General features: G+C 43.6%; 1 protein-coding gene across 1 annotated transcript in view; it reads left to right on the plus strand.

Moving 5' to 3' along the window:
• RECQL (RecQ like helicase) overlaps nt 1-21,957 on the plus strand; it is a 608,801-nt gene extending 586,844 nt beyond the window's left edge. Inside the window, exons 16-17 of the mRNA XM_044087808.1 lie at nt 17,384-17,577; nt 21,115-21,957. Of these exons, the coding sequence (XP_043943743.1) occupies nt 17,384-17,566 (183 nt within the window). The 3' untranslated portion in view covers nt 17,567-17,577; nt 21,115-21,957. The remainder of the gene's footprint in view (nt 1-17,383; nt 17,578-21,114) is intronic.
• The last annotated feature ends 602 nt before the right edge of the window (nt 21,958-22,559 follow it).

Genomic DNA, 22,559 nt, shown 5'->3' on the forward strand with positions numbered 1-22,559 from the left:
TTAAGGGTGTGCACACCAGCTTATTGTATGTTTTTTATTTTTTATATTTTCCCCTAACAAATTTGTTTTTCAATTGAATTGTACAGATTATAGGTCATATTAAAGGTGGGAAAAGTTTTGAAATGATTTATTGCCTCATTTTTTTATATTACAAAAACCTGGCATTTTAACAGGGGTGTGTACACTTTTTATATCCACTGTAGATGCATTGTTATGATAATTTCATAACTTTTACTTTTGTCCGGTGATGTATAGCAGTTTATTAGCAAATGTAGTCTAAGGTTACTCCATAAGTGGCCTGACTGCTTTCTTGTTAGGTCGCCATTCATACTCTGATCACGTCATTGCTTTACCTTGATATCCAGGAGCGGATAAACCTAGTATATTCATCCACTGTGGATGTTAATATACTATATGGCTGTGCTGAGTGAAGTGTTGCAGCCCCAATGGCCAGCTGTAAGCTATTGCTTAGTGATGTAAATTTAGAAAGCGCCGTTGTTCAGAACATCCAGTGCGCATGTTCCACATAGTTGCCATTACTTCCATTACTTTGGCAAATTTTTGCTTCTTTACTTTCAGCTTTACAAATTATTGTAAAAAAAAAAAAAAAGGAAACTGCAGCAGCATAGTCAGACTCTAGAAGAGGACAGTTTTCGGTTGCAAAGTTTTGGTCAAGGTCAAAACTCTGTTTGTTGCTTCTGTGTTATCATAAACTGCAAAACAAAGATGTTTTAGCTTAAGTAAGTTTCAGTTATTTGCTGTTTTTAATGAAGAATAAAAATGTATGTTGCTTCTCTGTGATTAGTTTAAAAATGTTGGTATATTGATTCTCCATATTCATAAACTGAAAAAGCAAAAAGTTTCAGGTGAGTTCAGGTATAGTCACAAAACAGAGTCCAAAAATGCAACTGAAAAGCACAACACTAACCACTACCTCAAACAGTATTGCTTTTATTCCATTTTGTGGGATGGGGGCATGGTTATGGCATGGCTGTCCAGCAGTTTGCAATCAGAGGGAAGTTTCTGTAATTTTGTATGATTCCCCTGTGCATACCAACAGATATACTTAGGGAGGTTCTGTGGCATACCATTATGAGGCGTATCACCTAGTTCCACAAGTAACGTAACACTCAGATGCTTTGCCTTCCTTGCAACAGGTGCCTCCTTGTAACCTCCAATTTCTACCAGAGATTATAACAGAGTATACATAGTAGGCATGTAACCCACCACACCCCCTCCTGGGAGAGGTGAGTTGGTGTTTCACTATAATTCCTCTCTGTCTCTCTCTGTTTTTCTCTCTCTCTCTCTGATGTCCTTCATGGATGCATCTGCAGTCATAACAAGTGGGTTGTCCTGTCGTCAGGCAGCCCTGCAGTCGGCCGGATTCCAAAGTCCGGGTCCGGCTTCGGCTGATGTCGCACTCCACCCGACGTCATCTCTGTTGGTCTTCGGGTATAAAAGCATCAGCCGACGCCATTTTCCTCAGTCTTTCTTGCCGCGTGGCGCCCGAAGCAGAAGCTGTTCGCAAGTGCCGGTCGGTCGGATCCAGAGATTACTTCTACCGAATACTACTCAAGACTTCTAAAGCTAAGTACCCGCTGGGGACTCTTTCTTGCCTCCGCCGATGTCAGGAAAAGTTAACAATTGTTTAACCTGTGGGAAACAAATACCTCATAAAGATTTCCACTCTTACTGTCTGCCTTGTTTAGGCCCAGCCCACGACGTAGCAGCCTGTTCGGCCTGTGCCTCTTTCAACCGATGAACGCTTAGGCGTCGGTCGGAGTTTGCAGAACAGTTTTTCGGTACTGATTTTGCGTACATTATGCCGTCGGATCCTCCGACTACCCAATCTTCCAAAAAACGCAAAGATAAAGACCGACACTCGCGGTCCGCGGTTTCGGCCGAAACCACGGCAAAGCAAACCGCGAGTGTCTCGGTTTCGGCCGAAACTGAGAAAACTGCTCAAAGTACAGCTGAACCTATTCTTACAACTGAGGCCCCTGCTACAATTCTTGAATCGACCTCAGAATTTTTACCCACTACGGTGGTTGATTTATCAGACACCATCCCCTTGGATGTCTCTACCCCAGCACGTGGTGCTGCTAGGCCTCCAGCAGCCATGTCCATTAAGGCCTTTGCCAGGGCTAAAGCAGCCAAGACTACTAAATCAGTGCCTGTTAAAACCCCCTCATCCAGGTCCTCTTCTAGTTCTCAAATGCTTTCTTTGGCAGAAGATTTAATTTCTTTAATTAGAGGATCTCAGTCTCACCCAGACAGGGCCTCTCAGCCCCCAGAGAAGAGACCTAGGGCAGAGCCCCCTGAGCCAGTGTCTTCTGATGATTCTGCTGATGAATCAGACATAACTGACCAGCCTGAGGCTCCCTTCTCCAATTTTGAAGATTCTGATGCTGAAGAATCCATTCCAGCTGCTTCCCCACCAGAAGAATTCTCCTTTGGGGAAACCTTGCATGCCATGCGAGAACAGTTCCAATGGCAGCAACAGGATTTTTCAGACTCCAGAAAAAGACTTAGGACCTTTCTGCACCTCCCACAGCACAGGCCCTTAGCTATACCTCCTGTTCTCTCTGTGGTGGATGATGCTTTCAATGATGTTTGCTCCGCTCCAGACTCTTTACCCCAGCCCCTGCCAAACCAGACAGATTCTACAGGGTGCCAGATACTCATCACCACCTTTACAAGGCCCCACTTGCAGACCCAGAAACTATATCCCAGGGTCCCAAGGCAGTAGCGACCACAGCTAAAACCCTATTCCTTCTGAAAGGGAAGCAAGGTCACTAGACAGATGGGGTAAAAGGTATACACTTCAGCTACTCTCTCAGATAGTGCTTTAAACTGTCAGTTTCACATGATACAATACCAAGAGTTTATGCTTGATCAGTTAACTGAAAAACTAACTACTGATGAATCTCTTGATAAGAAATATGTATTAGAGATGGTAAATAACATACAACAGGTTAGCAACCATTCCTTAAAATGTGGCTATGATGCACTGGAGGCTTCATTTAGATCAGCCATGACAGGCACAGTGATAAGAAGGCATGCATGGCTAAAGGAACAAGCCTTACCGGATCATGTTAAAGCTAAGTTGCTAGATGCTCCTATGGACAAGACAAGTTTGTTTGGTACACCTGCCCAGCAGGTTATGAAGAAAATGGAAGAAAAGGCAAAATCTGTTCAAACTGTTAAAGATTTCTTGCAGGTTCAACCCCAAGGTTTAGCAGGAACTGGCCTGCCAAAATTGGTCCTTTCCTGACTCCACAAAATTTCAAAGGGGCAGAAATAGACGCTCCAGAGGCAGAAACCAATCCAGAGGAGGTGCCTACAGAGGACGACAGTGGCAAGGTAGCAGCAGAGGCACAGACACAGCCACTGCCACTACATCAGCACAACCACAGTGACTTAATCCTAAATCCGCCTACCAGGGAACAAATAGCAGCCCCTCTAGGCGGAAAGTTAACCTTATTTTCAAAGAACTGGCACTACATAACAAAAGACAAGTGGATTTTACAAACCATAGATCAAGGTTACCGGTTTCACTTCCACACTTTACCAGTCAAAGAGGAATGCCAAATCTACCTCCAAATCAAAAACAGAGGCTCTACGCCAGATAATGGAGTTAGCAAACATGAGAGCTGTGGAAAGAGTGCCAACAGCAGAACAAGGAAAGGGGTTCTACTCCAGACTATTCCTAGTTCCAAGAAAGGAAAAAGTTGGAGACCAATTCTCGATCTGTCCACCTTAAATACATACATCATTGTCCCAAAATTCAAAATGCTGACCCTACAGCAACTTCTTCCCATGCTGGGCAAGGAGTCTTGGCTGGTAACTCTAGATCTCAAGGAGGCATACCTGCACGTCCCCATTCGACCAATCTGCAGAAGATACCTCAGATTTCTTGCAGGATCAGAGCACTATCAATTCTCAGCATTGCCCTTTGGCTTATCTACTGCGCCCAGAGTATTCACAAAATGCCTGGCATCAGTAATCGCCCATTGCAGACTACAGGTAATACAAATTTACCCATACCTGGACGACTGCCTGCTACAAGGGGACAACAAAAGCAAGCTGACAACAGATTTACAAAGGGTCATTTACTTGCTACAAGGACTGGGATACACAGTCAATTTACAAAAGTCAAGGCTGATACCATCCCAAACAAGGACATTCTTGGGCTGAATTGGACACAGTACAACAAATGGCATTCCTGACTACAGAAAAACAAAAAGAACTTCCTCTTTACTTCTTGGCACTAACAAAACTGAACAAGTTAACAGCAAGAAAATTTCTACAGGCCTTGGGCTTCATGGCATCATGCATAATCTTGGTCCCATTTGCCAGACTACATATGAGGAAACTACAGTGGTACCTAAAGAATTTATGGTCCCAACACAGACACAGTCTAGAAACAGAAATCCCACTAATTCCATGCTTAAAACAGGAGTTCCTATGGTGGGCTCAGGCATGCCAGTCAAACCCAGGCCTGCCCTTCCGCAGATGTCAACCAAGCCAGACCATCACAACAGACGCTTCAGACCTAGGATGGGGGCCCACATGCTGGACAAATGCGTGCAAGGATTGTGGACACAGGATCAACTTCACCTGCACATCAATCTAAAAGAAATGCTGGCAGTAAAACTGGCAATCCAAAAGTTCAAACCATTCCTCAAAGAGGGCCAGTTGATGATAAGGACAGACAACACCACAGTCATGTGGTACATCAACAAACAGGGAGGCACTCATTCATACCCCTATGCAGAATGACCTTGGAGCTGTGGACCCTGGCTCTCAGCTACAACATTCAGTTACAGGCAATATTTGTACCGGGGAAAGACAATACTCTAGCAGACATACTAAGCAGAACCACTTCGGATGCCCACGAATGGAAGCTGCACCCGACAATCTTCAAGACCATCTCAAAGAAATGGGGAATGCCACAGATAGACCTATTCGCATCACCTCTCAATCACCAGCTCAAAAATTCTGCACAAGGACATTCCACCCACTAGCATGGAAAGTGGACTCACTCTCCTTCAACTGGAAAGGCCTAACAGCATATGCATTCCCACCTCTTCCCTTGATACACAAGGTACTACTAAAAATCAAGGAAGAACGTCCAAGGATAATCCTGATAGCCCCAAACTGGCCAAGACAACACTGGTACCCACTACTGAAGAGCATGTCTCGCAACAACATGTGGCCAATACCCCTGATGCCTTTGATGTTAACTCAGAACAACTACAGCATCATACATCCAAACCTAAAAACGCTGCAACTGACTGCATGGAACATCACATAGCAGCAGCTAATCCAGAACTTTCCCAAAGAGTTAAAGACATTATTCTTGAAGCACGCAGACCTTCAACAAGAAAGAACTATGCTGGAAAATGGAAAAGGTTTGTCATTTGGAGTACCGAAGAGGAAAAGATGTGTCAAACATAGATATGCCTAACATTCTGGAGTATCTGGCCGAACTTCTTCATTCAGGCCTGTCCTACTCCTCCATCAAGATACATGCATCAGCTATTTCAGCAGAATACAGCTTTGATCCACCTGTTTTTCGCAACCTTTGCTCAGGCAGTTCCTCAGAGGAATCAAGAATGTAAAACCTCCAAGGAAACCACCATTACCAGCTTGGGACTTAAACTTTGTGCTAGAAAAGTTGACACTAGCACCCTTCAACCAGCAGCAACAGCAGACCTACAACACCTGTCATGGAAAACTGCTTTCCTACTGGCAATTACTTCAGCAAGGAGGGTTTCAGAACTACAGGCCTTAATGGCAGTGCAACCCTTCCTAATCTTCCACCAAGATAGAGTGTCCTTGAGGACTAATCCTACATTTATGCCTAAGGTGGTATCCAGAGTATCTTTAAACCAGGCAATCCACCTACCTACCTTCTTTCCCAACCCACAAAACAGAGGGGAAAGAATACTGCATACCTTGGATGTACATAGACAGCTACGCTACTACTTGGACAGAACAAAAAATAGCAGAAGGACTGACCAACTTTTTGTAGCCTATGCAACAGAAAGGGAAGGAAAAGCTATTTCCAAACAGACAATCTCCAAATGGATAGGAAATTGCATACGATACTGTTACTCCTTCCATGGAAAACCAATTCCACAGAACATAAGACCTCACTCTACAAGGGCAACAGCCACTACCACAGCCTTCTTACGAGGAGTGGCAACCAAAGACATTATTGAGGCGGCTACTTGGACCTCCGTGCATACATTTGCCAAGCATTATAATTTGCCTCTTTATTCCAGATCCCGAGCAGGGTTTGCCACTGCTGTACTGCAAGGGATCCTAAACACACCATAATCTACCTTTATCCTCCTCCCTAGTTGGCTATGGTATTCTACCCACTTGTTATGACTGCAGATGCATCCATGAAGGACATAGTACAGTTTTGTACCTACCATAAATGTAGATGTCCGAACTGGATAGCATCTGCAGTCAGGATTACCCTCCCTCCTTCCCCTCTGTGGTACTCCTAGGGTGTTTACCCTCCTAATAGCTAGCTCTTGGGGGGGAGTCTTTTATGGTGTATTTGTTTGTATATATGTACATATATGCTTATTGTTGTGTTTACCTCTATCTATTTGGAAACATTGGCATCTATCCAAATTTTACCCTGCAAGAGGGCTACTGGCATCTGGGGCAAGAAACACTGAGGAAAATGGCGTCGGCTGATGCTTTTATACCCGAAGACCAACAGAGATGACGTCGGGTGGAGTGCGACATCAGCCGAAGCCGGACCCGGACTTTGGAATCCGGCCGACTGCAGGGCTGCCTGACGACAGGACAACCCACTTGTTATGACTGCAGATGCTATCCAGTTCGGACATCTACATTTATGGTAGGTACAAAACTGTACTTTTCTGTCTCTCTCTCTCCTGCCCTCATTAACTCATTCTGTGCCTGGGGCACTAATCAAACCCAGTTCATGTGGGCTGTATTTACATTGTTATTCCTCTATGCTACAGAGCTAGTATTTTCAGTTGCATGCTAGAACTTCTGACAGTGCTTGTGAAAGTAGTATAACTGATTTTTTAAATTGAAAATCAGTGTGTTCCACATTGCTTCCTCGTGATAGTTTTTTTTTTCCTTTGACTCATGTAAAATAAATTTCAGTTGTTACTAGCATTTCTGACAGTGCATATGAAATCAAGTGCAATTGTTCTTTTTATCAAGATCAAAATGCTGTATTTCATAGGTTCATAGTACTAGGTTAACTGCTCGTGCGAGCCATTTTAAGCCAGCCAATTATCCCTTGTGAGACTCAAACCCTGCAAATGAAATTTGCTTCACCATAACAATTTTTGAGCCCACTTCTTTAACCAGTAGTCTTCCAGTACAGTTCCAGCGCAAGCCAGCATTAACAATTGCTCGCTTTTTTTTTTTTTCATAAAATGTGAAATTTGATGACATCTGACTGTTGCAGACTGTTGTTCACACTTTTTACCATGTCCTAAAAGTGTTCATTTTTCCACAGCCTTCTTGAATTAGCTTTCAGCTTGGTGATTTGGAATAAGGTTTTACTCTTCAGTAAAGAACACTAATGTATAATGTGATTGTTTTTCCTCAATGTGACTCCCACATTTTGTCCTTAATGTGACTCCCACATTTTGAACCAAGACAAACAGCATTTTTGTAGTCAGAAAGATTCCTGCCTTTCCCACCTTTATTTGCTTGGCATTGTCAGAAGCTGTCATAATGATGCACCTGGTCTTCCTTTTGGGTTTTCTTGTCTGTATGACTGTTGACATTGGTGTACAATTGTGCTTGTCATGGGATAATGATTCTCAAAAACACTTTTGCTAGAAAAAAGCATGCTGAAAATAGACTGTCATGTCATTAGAGGAACTTCTGTCTCATTGTGTACTCAAAACTGTGTTGTTTGATGTTCATCATTCCCATTACCTCACTGGCATTTTAACTTGTCTAACAAGGTAACCTAGTACTGACCAGCTTTCAAAAGCTCATAATCCTTTCTTTCTGTCTCTTCCTGTGACAGCTAATTGGCTGAGCATATCCTGAGAAGGAAGTGTTTAGCTGTCACAGGAAGTACTGTCAGTTTATTATTATGGTTAGTGTTCTCTCCCATGGACTTGATGGATTGTAATTCTAGTATTCCCCTGTCAAATCCGGTTAAAAAAATAAATAAATAAAAATATGCCTCCACCTGTAGTTAATAATTCTGTCAGAGCCATGGCTTGGCCCACAGACCACTTACTTGCCTTCTCTCGCTCTAGTGTACCTTACAGTCAGTCCTAGCTTTGCTTCCAGAGCACTGTTTCATGGTGACACTAGATCTCAAGGATGCTTATTGTCATATTCTTCTCTCCCAGTTTCAGGAAATTTTTGAAGCTGCTGTGTCTGGCATACATTATCAGTTTTCTGCATTACCCTTTGGGCTATTTACTACATCTCAAATGCTATCGTTTGGGCTATCTCCTGCATCTAAAGTGCTTACAAAGTGTCTGGCGCCAGTGGTTGTCTGTTTTAGAACTTTAGGCAATAACATTTTCCCTTATTAAGATGACTTGCTGATTTGTGTAGATTCTGTATCCAGATGCTTTGAGTCCTTAGACAAAGTCATATGCCTCTTTTCCCACTGGGGCTTCAAACAGAACCTTCAAAAGTCCTTCCTCAGACCCTCTCAGTTAATTTTTTCTTGGGGTATTGGATAGACACATTAAAATGGATGGCCCTCCTGTCAGAAGACCAAGTTGTGACTTATCAGAGCAATCTGAAGTAGTTTACTTCATTTGGTCTTTAACCTGTGGGTACCAGATCCGTATTGGATCTGAGCCAGCAACTTTACTAGCATCAGCTCTGAGCTCCAAGCTCCTCCCCTAACCCATCTGTAGAAAGTCTCTTTCTCCTTTTCTATAGTTAGGTTAGTGATGTAGTGTAGGTTCCCCTTCTCCTCCTCTCATTTGGTGCATCGAGTTATTGTTCTTTAGAGATGTGTAGCTTAGTTTTAGTAGTTTGTCAGTGTGCTGCTTCCCCTCCCCCGCTTTGTGTTCTGTGTGTGTGTGTGTGTGTGGTGAGTGGTGTGTCCAGTGAGAAAAAAGAATTACAGCTTTTATTGTTAAATTTTTTTTCCACTGTTGGTATGGCTGATGAGCCCAAATTTTCACTGGGTGTGGCCATAAGTTAACCCCTGCAGATGGCCACACTCTTTGTGTAATGTGCTTGGTTGTGGCCCACCTTAGCACAGACTGCTCTATATGCATGGGTTTTAACCCGCATGCTATTAAAGACAGGAAGGTGAATTTGGCTCTGAAAGGCCTTCTTCCCTCTTCTGAGGCGGTTGCCTCGTCTTCGGCTTTGGTCACAGCGGCTTCTGTGACCACCTCTCCTTCTCCTTCTCCTGCCCTTGCTTCTCCTCCCTCCCAGGCCGGGACTCAACCTCCCACGTCAAAGCCTGCGAAAGCGGAGTGGAAAAGGAGCAGGGAGAAATAGAGAGGGCCAAGACCTAGGACTGAAAAACGCAAGAGGTCTCTGGACCTCTCTTCACCGGATAAGACTCCTAGGATCCGTGACTCCCCTTTGCTCCGATCTCCAAGATTTTCCCTGGAGCCGAAGGAGACACTCTGTACTTCTAGGGCCTCGGTGCCCAGACCCACTAGGTTGGAAACCATGGCCTCGTTGAGGTCCACCCGGTCTCTATCTGAAGTCAACATGGATAAAATGATGAGGAGGTTCATTCGTACTCCGATCCAGATGGGGGTCTTGCCCAGCCCCCTCTCCCTCAGGAGGGGTGAGCTCACTTCCTTTTTTCTAGCCGATTTCTCCTTCTCTGATCCATCCATCGGGTTCGGAGTATTCTGACCCAAGGATGGCTTTAGTCAGGGGGTCGGCGCCCATGGTACCTGCTTCCTCGATGACAGCTGTCTTGAGCGTGTCTGATCCGATCAGCTCGGATCCAAGCCGCTCTCGGAGCTGGATCTTGGGTGTCGGATCCAAGGGAGTGGAACTCTCCATCGGCTCCGCCTTTGTTGGGCCAGGTTCCCTCCTTCAGAGCTCCATCTACTTCGGGCCCAGCTTCAGTTCTCTCGTCGGACCTGGGGAGACCAGCCTCTCTATTGGTTCCACAGGAGGTTTGCTCTCCCTGAGCATTCTACGTGGTAGAAAGGGTTCTCTCCACTGGATCGAGACCTCTGACTGTCCCCTCAGACTCCACCCAGACCCCCTTGGCTCTTTCTACGATTCCCATCATTTTACCAGAGGGACAGTCGGTGCTTGAGGAGCCCCAGACGGTTCCCCCTGATGAACAAGTGGCTTGCGAGTTCCCCCCGGAGAGCCCCACCAGAGAGGTGCCTCGCAAGCATATGTGCAAGAGGAGGCACTTGGACTCCCCCCCCCCCCCCCGAGTCCCTCACCGAGGATGATACGGACTTGGATGATGGGAGAAGGTTCCCCTAGGTCACCTCCTGAGGATGTCTCCTTTGGAGACATCATGGAAATCCTTCACCAGCGGGGAAGTCGGTCTACCCCCCAAGCCTTCCTCTAATGAGTCCATGTTCCTGGAGGCTTTCGGCATGGCCCATCAACTTCCTGGGTGTCCCCTCCCGCGGATCCTTTGGTGGACCTGGTCACCTCATGGGCATGGAAGGAGCCGGACACCATAGAACCAATTCTGAAAAGGCCTGACAAGATTTTAAGGCCTCCCTTGGAAAGACCAGCATGAACAAGGGCTCCCCCATAAACACTGTGGTGGTAGCAGCAGCCACAAAGAAGGAACTTGCCCAGGAGAGTTCCTCTGTTCATCCTCCTAACAGAGAGCCGCAGATGATTGAATGCCTAGAGAAGCGGGTTTATGCTTCAGCTACCTTTTCTATAAGGGCGCTAAACTACCTGGCCCATGTCATCAGACACCAACACGACCAGGTAAAGGAGCTGGAGGAGTCTCCCCCTAAGTCCATGTCGCAGGAGGGCAGAGTCTCGTTCTCCGCGAGGATGGCCACTTTGAAAGCAGTCTCCAGCATGTCCATGCAACTCCTTTCACATGCTACTGAAGGAGCAGCTAGGGCAGCTGGGACCCACGTGTCTGTGAGGCGCAACACCTGGCTCAGATTATGTAATTTTTTGGAACCTTTCAAGGCATCCTTTGCCAATGCCCCTTATGACGGCTCTACTCTTTTTGGTAAGACCATCAAAAAGATGTTAGTCCAGAGTGAGAAGGATGGGAAGACACTGTCTGCTGTCGGGATCCGCTTCTCGAACCCTCAAAGGTCCTTTTCCCGTAACCAGAGAGGGCAAAAGAAGATGTGGTTCAGGAAGTCATTGTATTCCCGGGACACTCAGGTTTTTCTTCCCCCAGAGGCAGAGGAGGACAGAATGGATGCCGGCCCAGAGGCAGCGGGGGTCCGAAGAATTTTGGGTTTCGAGAACCTTTCTCAGACAGGCCTGGGCACCAACCCTGAGGGGTTGCCCGACTGCTCTACTCTGGAGGCATTCGGGGGACGATTGTCCTTCCACCTGGCTGCATGGGAGTCCATAACGTCAGACCACTGGGTGCTTCAGCTCATATCCAGAGGATACTCTATCACCTTTGTGTGTGCCCCCAAACACCTCCCGGATGTACCACCCATGTAAAGGGAGGTGGCAGCACAAGAAATTTCCAAGCTGCTAGAAAAACGAACCATCGAAACCGGCCCCCAGATCAGTCCGAATCAGGCTTCTACTCCAGGTTCATTTTGGTGTCAAAGAAAACGTGGGACTTAAGGCCCATTCTGGATCTTTCTACCCTGAACCTGTCAGTTGCCAAAGAGAAGGTCTGGATGGTCACACTATAGTCCATCATGCCGTACCTGCAAGAGAGCGACTGGATGTGCTTGTTAGACCTCCAGGATGCATACTACCACATAAAAATGCACAGAAGCTCCAGGAGGTTCCTCCGCTTCTGGCTAGGAATCAATCATTACCATTTTTGAGCCCTACCCTTTGGTCTCACCACAGCCCCCAGGGTGTTCACCAAAGTGATGGTGGTGGTAGCGGCTCACCTGAGGCTTCAGGGGATTCAGGTCTATCCGTACCTGGACGATTGGCTCCTCACCGCTCCCACCAGGCATCTATTCTCCCAAACCATGGATCATTTCTTGATCCTTGCCCTGCATTTGGGGATCACAATCAACACATCCAGATCACTCCTAGATCCTGTACAGGTGATAGACTACATTGGCGCAAGGATAGATACTTTACAGTGCAAAATCTTCCTGACCTCGGAGTACAAAACCTGAGGATGCATGTCTCTCTAATCTACCACTCTCATCTCCCAACGGCGGAATCAGTGTTGAGGGCCTTGGGTTCAGTGGCGGTGACCATAACGCTCCTTCCATGTGCCCGGTTACATACGAGGATTCTACAGTGGTCCCTGTTGGAACTTCCATTGGTGTATCCAATATAACTCAGTCAAGTCTGTCGGTCATCCCTCATATGCTAGATGTGTTCTCTGGACATTTCGGAAGGACATCCTTTTGTTCCAGCCCCGGCCCAAGCCACAGTGACCACGGACGCCTCCCAGCTCGGGTGGAGGGCATTGTTTGGGCAGGCAGTCCAAGGCCTGTGGTCCCTCGTAGACACCAGCTTGCACATAAATGTTCTAGAGATGAGGGTGGTCCTTTTGGCGTTGCAGGCCCTTCATGCCTTTCTTCCTCTGGGAATGATTGCAATTCAGTCATATAAGATGTCAGTGGTCTGGTGTATCAACAAACAGGGAGGGACCAGATCTTACCCTCTTTGCCGCGAGACCATGACAGTGTGGGAATGGGTGATCTCCACCGATTGCTTTCTCTTCGCAACGCACATTCCGGGATGGTCCAAAATCCTAGTGGACAGGTTAAGTCGGACTATTCTGATGCCTTACGAGTGGTGTCTGAATTTTTCAGTAACGGAACAGATCTTCCGCAAGTGGTGTCAGCCTGGCTGCGATCTCTTCGCATCTCCTTCCAATGGGAAGTGCAGTGAGTTTTTCGCTCTGAACCCCCTGCCGGGGGAGTCCCCCAGAGATGCTCTAGTACATGCTTGGCTTCCCGGTCTTCTGTATGCTTACCCTCTAGTACCTCTTATTCTGAGGTTTCTACAGAAAGCTCAATGACTGGGGAGCAAAGTGATCCTCATTGCCCCGTTTTGGCCTCACCAGGTATGGTTTCCCTTCCTTTGGTCTCACCTTCTGGCTCTGCCTTGGATCTTGGATCCCATTCAGGATCTGATTTCACACCCTTCGGGGGTTCCTCATTTGATCCTGGACAGTTTGAAGCTCACAGCTTGGCCACTCCAGTTCCCGTGATTGCTAGGACTCCTGGATTATCCTCCTCGGTTAGGTCTATTTTGGTGGCTGCTCATAAGTCTTCAACCAGGAAGGTTTATCGCAAGTGGAAATGTTTTTCCTTTTGGGCCTCTCAAAGGAGTTTAGATCCCTTCACGGCTCCTATTTCCACCATTCTTGACTTTCTAGCTGAGATTTTTCAACACGGAGCTAGTTCTTCTACTGTCAAGGTTCAGTTGGCCACCATTTCTCATTTTTATGTAGGTGAGAAGTCTGCCTCTCTAGCCTCCTCCTGGCTGTATAAAGCCTTTATTAAAGGCACCTTTCTGTTATGCCCCCCGGTCAAGGATCCTGATCCCCATGGGACCTTACTGTGGTTCGTCAAGCTTTGGTCGCTCTGCCTTTTGAACCTGCTGCAACCACAGATCTAAAATATTTATCTTGAACAACGGCATTTCTGGTGGCTATTACCTCTGCCAAAAGGGTTTCAGAACTGCTTCCTTGTATGATTTTTCACAAAGATAGGGTTTCCCTTCGGGCCAATCCATCCTTTCTTCCTAAGGTGGCATCACCAGTCAACAGCAATCAGATCATCCATTTACATGTGTTCTTTCCTAATTTTACTAACAAGATGGAGTACAAACTCCACCTGCTGGATGTTCATAGGCAGTTAAGATTCTATTTACACAGGACAAAAAATTTCCGTAAATCTAATCAATTGTTTGTATCCTTCTGTAAACCTTTTTTGGGGAAACCTATCTCCAAAGTCACTATTGCTAGCTGGATTTATTCATGCATCCTTCAGGTATCCAAGGACAGAGGCATGTCTCCTCCAGGTCAGGTGAGAGCTCATTCCACTAGATCCATGGCTACGTCTGCGGCTTTTTGGTCTAGAGTTTCTTTGGATGATATTTGTTCTGCAGCTACTTGGTCCTCGTGTCATACATTCATTTCTCATTACAAATTGGATTTGATTTCCAGAAGGAAAGCATCCTTTGGTTCCGTGGTGCTCCAGAATATCCTTCCATGAGGGGCCACCTAGGAGTTTAGTAGCTGGGGACTCTATCCCACAGGTTGAAGACCAAATGAAGTAAACTACTTCAGATAAAGAAGTTATGTACTCACCATAACATTCCATCTGAGTAGTTCTACTTCATTTGTCTTCAACCGTCCCCCCTCCTTCCCCCGACCTTGGCATATGACAGCCTACGGGCTGCAGTTATAGGTCATAAGTATGTTTCAAGCCGGGTTATCAGTATACGATTCAGCAAACTCAATCTGGGGGTTGGTAGGTAGTGGAGGTGTATTATGGGTAATGGTAGAAGCTTGGAGCTCGGAGCTGATGCAAGTAAATTTGCCGGCTCGGATCAGATACAGGTTGAAGACAAATGAAGTAGAACTACTCAGATGGAACGTTATGGTGAGTACATAACTTCTTTTTTTCTTGGATTTCTGTCTTCTTGATGTGGCCTCAGCAATAGGCCTCCTGGCATTAGGAATCTTCATGGTACCACTAGCCAGTTTGCACATGAGAAAAATTCAGTAGTACTTGAATTGTTTAACCCAGCACCTTTATCCCATGGATTTCCAGGTACTGAGATTTGTGAACCTGGAGCTTTAGTAGTGGAGGGATCAGTTGTCTCTCAATCCAGGACCCCGTTTCTCTTCTTTCATACCCCAGTCCAAAATGTCCAGGTAGACTCTTCAGATTTTGTGTGGGATCCATGGAAGTTAAAATGCAAGGCTTGTGCAATCATCAGGACACACAAAGCACATAAATGTCGAAGTCATGTCGCCAGTGATTCACTACTTATGGACTCCAGGTTCTCTTTTAGTGGTCATAGACAACACTACCGCAATGTGGTACCTAAACAAGCAAGGGGGTACAAGGTCATACACTCTTTTCTGGTTGACAATGATGACCTTGGAGCTAGTTTTACAGCATTCTCTGACTCTTCAGATCTTGTACATTCTGTCAGAGCAAAATACAGTGGCAGACAGACTAAGATGATCCTGGATAGACTGTCACATGTAGCAGTCTTCCAGGACTTGATCCAGATGTGGGGATTGCCTCAAGTAGATCTGTTCACCTCCTTTCAAAACAGAAAACTGAAAACATTTTGTTAAAGAAATCCTTGGAGCCATGCTTGAAAGACAGACACTGTATCATTCCCAAGGTCAGAAATATTCCTGTATACATTTCCACCCTTTCCAGTGATTTCCAAGGTACTTATAAATATTCAAAATTGCCAAAGATCACAGTGTTAATCCCATTTAGGCCTAGGCAAAGTCAGTTTTCCCTTTTAATGGATTTGGCCAAGGATGATTACCACAGGTTTCCTCACAGACTGGATCTTCTCACACATCAGGAGTGAATGGTACACCCCATCTTAGCACAATTGCCTGATTATTCTATTTCAGTACCTTTTAAGCATTTCTTCCATGAGGATGTGCAACAGGTATTTATGAATGCAAGAAAACCTGCAACTAAAAAATGTTGGCGTTTACGGATGGAAGAGGTTTTCTAGGTGGTCCTAGCCCATAACAGAGATCCCAAAAAGGTTTTGACCTCTCTGGTTTTGAAATATTTGTGTGAGCTTCTTAGAGATGGTTTGTCGTATGCTTTTATCAAAATGCATCTTGTGGTCATCTCAGCTTGTCTGCCCATGGACCCTGCTCTTTTGTCACTCTTTGTGGTCAAACAGTTTGTGAAGGCAGTGTTGCATGTGAGATCCCCTCAAAAACAAATTCTGCTTCCCTGGGATCTCGGATTTGTTCTTGAAAAACTGACCTCCTCTCATTTTGAACATGCATGTCTGTCTGATTTATGGTTCATTACTTGGAAGACTGTTTTTCTCATTCCTCTGACATTTGCAAGGTGAGTCTCTTGAACTGCAAACTATCACGGTAGGCCAACCCTTTCTGATTTGTCACAAGGACAGGTTTGTGTTGAACACTAATCCATCATTCATGGATAAACTTGTTTCTGAATTTAACTTAAATCAAGCCATTAATCTGTCAGTGTTTTATCCTGATCCAAAACACAAGGGGAAAAAAGATTCCACATACCTTGGATGCATACAGGAAGCTTGGGTATTACCTTGACAGAACAAAGCCCTTTAGGAATGCTGAACAGCTGTTTGTCCCCTATCTGAGAGCTAAGAAAGGTCAACCTGTTAAGCTGTTGTATTCTGTTACTCCTCACATTTTTAAATCTCTTCCAGGCAAGATTAAGTCTCACTCATTTAGGGCATTATCCCCTTCATTGACATATTGGAAAGGAGTGAACTCTAGAAACATTCTAGAGGCAGCAACCTGGTCCTTTGTTCATGCCTTTACAAAACACTACAAACTGAATTCCTTTTCGAAGTCCAGAGCAGGCTTTGCTGGGACCATTCTCCAGGAGCTCCTGGATACTTATTCTTCCACATCCCAGCTAGGGATAGCCTTAGGCATCTACCTAAAATGCTAATGAGGCAGTGGGAATGATGATCATAATTACAGTTGCTTAAGTCCTGCTTAACTGTAACAGTAGACATTTGAATTCCTCACTGCCTCAGTGGCATTCCCCCACCCATCATCCCCCAGATTTTGCATAGTTGAGGTGAGTTTCATCCTCTTTGATACGGTTGTTGTTGGATATATTTTTAATATCATATTGTGACTGGCTGCGAAGTTACTAATGCTAGATTATTCTGGCTTCAGATACTTTCCTCTCCTTTGTGCAAGTGAAGAAGCCTGAGCACTCACTCCCTGTGACAGCTAAAATTTTCCCTCGCAGGATATGCTCAGCCAATCAGCTGTCACATAAAGAAAGAGGATGGAGAGTCCCAGCTTTTGGCAGATAACCCCAAATGCCACTGAGGCAGTGAGGAGTTTGATCCTGTACTGTTAGAGGTAAGTAGGACTTGCTCAACTGTTCTTTTATTATAATTTGATCCTAAGGTTATATCACTTATGGACATGAGTAGTTTCAGCCTTTCAGGAGCCATTCTTTTTTTGTTTTGAATTGTCATGTTTTGCTGTTTTGTATTTTTGGGACTCATTGTTTCGCTAATGAATTGTACTATTAATTTACAGGCAGTGTCCCCTCAGGCTGCTCAGTCAGGACCCTTAAGCAAAAGTATGTCAGAAGGACATGCAAACAGCCTCCAGAAATCAAGGGTTGAAGGAAGTGAGCACAAACGGCCACACTCTGATGGTATATTGAAAGTTAGTAAGAAAAGCAAGATGTCTGATGAGCTGCCAGTTGTCATTGATTAACTCTTTAAGAGGTGAGCAAAAAATACAGGTTTATGTTGTTTTTTCCAGAGTACCTGCATTTATTTTGATTGTAACACCATAGAATATTTTTTGTATTTCCTAGAAACAAATGAAAACAACATTTTTACTGTTTATATTGGTAGTTATTCAGGTATTCCTAAAGAAACAGGATTTTGATGCTTTGCCCATTGTCTAGACTATCTTGGTGAAAGTTATACTGGTGGTAAACTGAGCAGGGTTTACCAGTCTTCCTTATCCATGGTGTTTCCAAGGTATTCCCAGACAGACTGAGAAATAGAATCCCTTCATCGTGTCCTAGATCTACCCAAGGGCCTTATTTCTACGAGAGCCATGTCTAATACTCCTCCTGTGGGAAGTATTAGAATGGCGTCCTCAGTAGGTGTCCAAACCACTTCACCTCACTTCTGCCAACAAAGAAGTCATCCTGAGCTGCCAAACTCTTCTTGCTGCCATAGAGAATTGAGCTCAGATAACTTCAAAGGATCCTGATTTTTGTCACTTATCTGTGGTCTCATGCCTTGTTATTCATACCCACAGGTCATGAATATGGGTCAGGACAGTCTTATAAGTAGAATGACCTCAAACTTTATCCTGTGACTCATTTCTCACGTGACCATCACTGTTTGGTAGATTTCCTACAGTACTGCCACCACTGTAGCCTTCTACTGAAACTTGTATCTTTAGTCATGTATAACACTACAAGGTACTTAAACTCCTTTACTTCAGGTAATTGATTTTCTAAGGCAGACTATTTACTTTGATGTGGAAGTATTGATTTTCATCCCAGCAACATCACTCTTAGCAACATATCACCCCAGTGTGCACTGAAGAGTCACTCAAGATTAAGAAGGCATCGTAATTTCCAAACCACAAAGATGCAACCCTCAAATCTCTAAACTGTTCCTTGTGATCCTTTCCATTAATATGAGGGAATACAAGATATTAATTAACAAAGGACAAAATAGCAGTAAACCAGCCATGAAGACACAAAGGTAAATCCAGAAACGAAACTTCAGGCTAAAGACATGTTAACTGATAAAATTATGCAAATTTTATTCAACAAAACACAGCAAAGCTTTCAGGCATAGCCCTTCAGTGCAACTCAACAAAACAACTAACAGCATTACATTTAAAAAGTAATCATTAAAGATTCATGTGAGACAACCTTCCAGTCATATAAATGCAACAATTAAACAATTAGCCATAGCTGGATCTCATTTGTACAATGCATTGACAATGCAAGTATAATAGTATCTATAGACAAAAGTTCACGTTATATAAAATATAAAAACAGCAATAGCTTATATAAAGCAAATTTATGTTGCATCTGTTTTCTCACTAAAATTGGCTTTATGATAATAGTTGTATTAACCCCTGGATATTTATCCGCCTGTAACCTTAAAATCCAATTATATTCCCTGACTTCTAAGGTGTTATTCAAATTACCCCCTGTAAGGCCTTTAGTAACAATATCAATAACTCTAAACTTAAAATCATAGCTGGGGCCATGTTTATGCATGTCGCAAGTTAAATAATATTCATGGTGTTAAAAGTCGCATGGCAATAAAAAGTATATTCTGTCATTGAGTTTGGATGATGTTTTGTTTCTGGAAGACAAGATATTCCCCTGGTGGATATCTCTTCTCATTTTGAGTGAGTGCATGCATGCAGGGACTGAATGGTGGACAGCACTGTCTGTGGAACCTGGTCATGTAGGGCCTCACACAAGACTTTTATGGTTTGTGGTCAGAGTTCATTCGTAGCTCTGCAGAATACATGGTCAGTATTGGTAAAACCAAAGTATCCCTCTAGAATGTGTAAAAATGGAGCTGATCTACTGTTCCATAGCTAGAACAGAGTATGTATTTCTGTTGGGCAGAGCTTACTTCCAGCACCTTTGTGTATGCTTTCCCTTGGAAGCTCAGAAGCATGGCTTCTCTATATATAATTGGAATGCATCAGCATTTCTTCCTTTTGAAAATAGGGGATACTACCCCAGTTTACTAGTCCAGAGTTCATGTCCTCACCTTCTATGCAACATTGGAAAAAGGTGTATTAATCATGTACCCCAACATTGTTTAGCAACATTATTATTCCCATCCAGATCTCATCCACTCTTGCAAATCTTGCTACAGGGATTTATCAACAGAAATAGATCAAATCCCCACAGCTAATTGTGGTACTTCCTTCTGATATAAGGACATGTCTGCCAACTTCAGGAGTTTCTCATAATGATTCTTGCCACTCCTAACATTTCTAGTCAAGGTCAGGGTTTCTTCACAACATAGGTAGTATCCTTCCTCTCCACCTGAATCAGTAGATGGTTTGACAGAACTTCTTTGAGGCCAGGAGAAAGTCATTCTCCCTGGCCTTATAAAATCCTACCCACGTGAGCTATTTCTTTAGAGACAGCAGTGATGTTTGCATTCCTGGTCTGACGATATATGTTGGCCATATCTTCAACCTAATCGCTGCTAGTGTCCACCACATCCACTGGCCAACTTTCAATTATTGTGATCTTGAACAGAATCCATTAAGACACCGTGTCCCTGACCTTCACAGGTGTATGGAGTGCTGTACATGTCAACATAATGAAGCCAAAACCACTGCATCCAGTATCCAAGAAACCAGATTATAAATAGAATTCAGAAACATGCAAAAATTTACCATAAAAAAAGTAGCAGTAGCAAATAAAGTATAATTTGTAGGGGCAAGCTATTGTTGTTTGCCACCTGCACTCCCACCCCCAAATCACATGGGGGCTTTATTACCATATTCCTATTACCTAAGGGTATTAATTCCACAGTGGCACAGCCGTGAAGAAAAGGAAAAGACCAACAAAATGGATAATTGTTCCTGATCCCCATTGGCACTATTGTAGAATGGAAAGCAGTATATTTGAACTGCAGCTACAGTTAAAAGAGCACAGCATACACACAGATTCCCCCACGGTCACACACGCAAACCCACCAAAGTAATGCACACCTCTACACACTACAAACTCGGCATGTAATGTCTGCACAGTAGTAGTTGCTGTAATTGTTGTTCACTGTATGCACAGTCCAACAGAAACTGATTTGATGGAACAGCCTCGTCCTAGTGGATAAGCTATTCCTAAGTTGTCAGTTGAATGCATACTACACAGAAATATCAGCTATGGGTTCTCAGGATGCCCTCACTACATGTTTTGGTTTCTTGGGTGTATTCTGGATCTGTCAAGTTGCCACCCAGCCATTTGACCCTGTTCCCCATCAGGTGGTGATTATTTGCCAATTCAGCACCTCTCCCAACCTATTTGTCCAGAACATAGCCTCAGTTCCAATGACATGAATATAATACTAATCACAGGCCTTTGGCATGCAATGCTATGATAACAAGTACATGTACAACATCTTTTTATGCAAAAATGACATTTGTTATGGCATCACCTTTTATATATGAAAATGTAATTTTTATAACTGTAAATTACTTTTTTTAGTATATAACAGGATGATTGGATGAACACTTTCCTTCCTTTTGCTTTGTAGATGGGACCAGTTACCTCAAGAAGTAAGGTTGAAGTTGAATGGGTGTTTACTGAAGAAATTATAGCAGAAGTATTGTTTTTGTTGTCAACATCTACATGATCCACGGCAGCGTACATTGGGCATGAGTGGTTCAGGCATCCATTAGTGAGGGATTGCAACTAGTGAATCATGAAGACTGAGGTTAATCAAAGGAAAAAAAATGCAACTTCTGTTACTTTTCCTCAAGCGTTGATGCGGTCTCTTAAAAGCAGCTTAGAGCCTCTATATGAAGTAGAGATGACTGTAACAGCTGAAAACCAGAGGGCTCTTTGTAAGTCATTAGGAATGAAACATCGTAACCTTTGCAAATAATTTTGATGTTTTATCAGCTGCTGTGGAAGGCCTAAAGCAAACACGGAAAGGTAGTCCAGCTGTTACTAGGCAATTTCTGTGGAAGATGAAGTGTCTGCGTTTGTAAAATCAAGGTGTTTATACCAAGTAAATGGATCAACTAAAAAAATGAAATATCACAAAAGTTACTGGAGGAAGTGTATCTCAGTAACTTTAACACTGTAAAGAGTGTTTACAGAATGTTTCTTTATCTGAGAAATTTTCATTAGAACTCCCAAGAATTTAAATAATTAGGCAAAAACGAGAGTACTTGTTTAACCCAAACACTAGACAGTTTTTAGAATATATATATTTCTTTTATATTAAAACTTTATTTGTACATGAAAAAGTTAATTCCATAAAGTTCAGAAGCTTGTAAAGTTTTAACTTACGTTAACCCAGGTACAAAATGTTGCCAAAGAATAAAACAGTGGCACGTTTTCCTTCTTGAAAATATATTTTATATGTAAAGATGCTGAATCTCTGTGTGGATCTATGTTGGTGTCATTCTACAGTCACAGAAGATGGGAATTTAGCACAATATGGTTTGGTTACAAAACTTGCAAACTTTCTGGTTGTTTTTTTAAGTGTTCAGTTGCAGATAAAGCCTTTTGGATTAAGATGACTATGACTGTAAGTGAAAATAAGCACAAATAAGGTCTCTTTAAAATATTTTTAAAGATTTAAGTTGGAATTCCGTATTACAATGAGCAGTAAGGTATCTTGCTGATAAGTCTTGTTTAGAAATCAGATTTTGAGATGGTTTCTGGAGTGGGTCAAGCTAGTTAGCAGCGTTTTCTCCATGGTATTCTGCACAATGTATATTAAAAAATTTTACAGCTTCATCTATCAGAACCATGCACACTGGATCCCCCATTACTAGGATTTGGGTTATTACTCATTTCCAGTGTATTCAGTTCTTTTATACCTGATGCTGCTTCTTGAATTTCTACAGTCACTGCAGGAAAACTATTAAATTCACACTTTGAAGAAATGTGTAAAACTAAGCTACCCAGACCATTGAAAATACTTTTTGGATACGAGATTCCACAGCAAGAACATCACCATTTTTGTCT

The sequence above is a fragment of the Protopterus annectens genome, chromosome 11.part0, assembly GCF_019279795.1.
Source record: "Protopterus annectens isolate FY-2018-M chromosome 11.part0, PAN1.0, whole genome shotgun sequence".
Classification (NCBI taxonomy): domain Eukaryota; kingdom Metazoa; phylum Chordata; order Ceratodontiformes; family Protopteridae; genus Protopterus; species Protopterus annectens.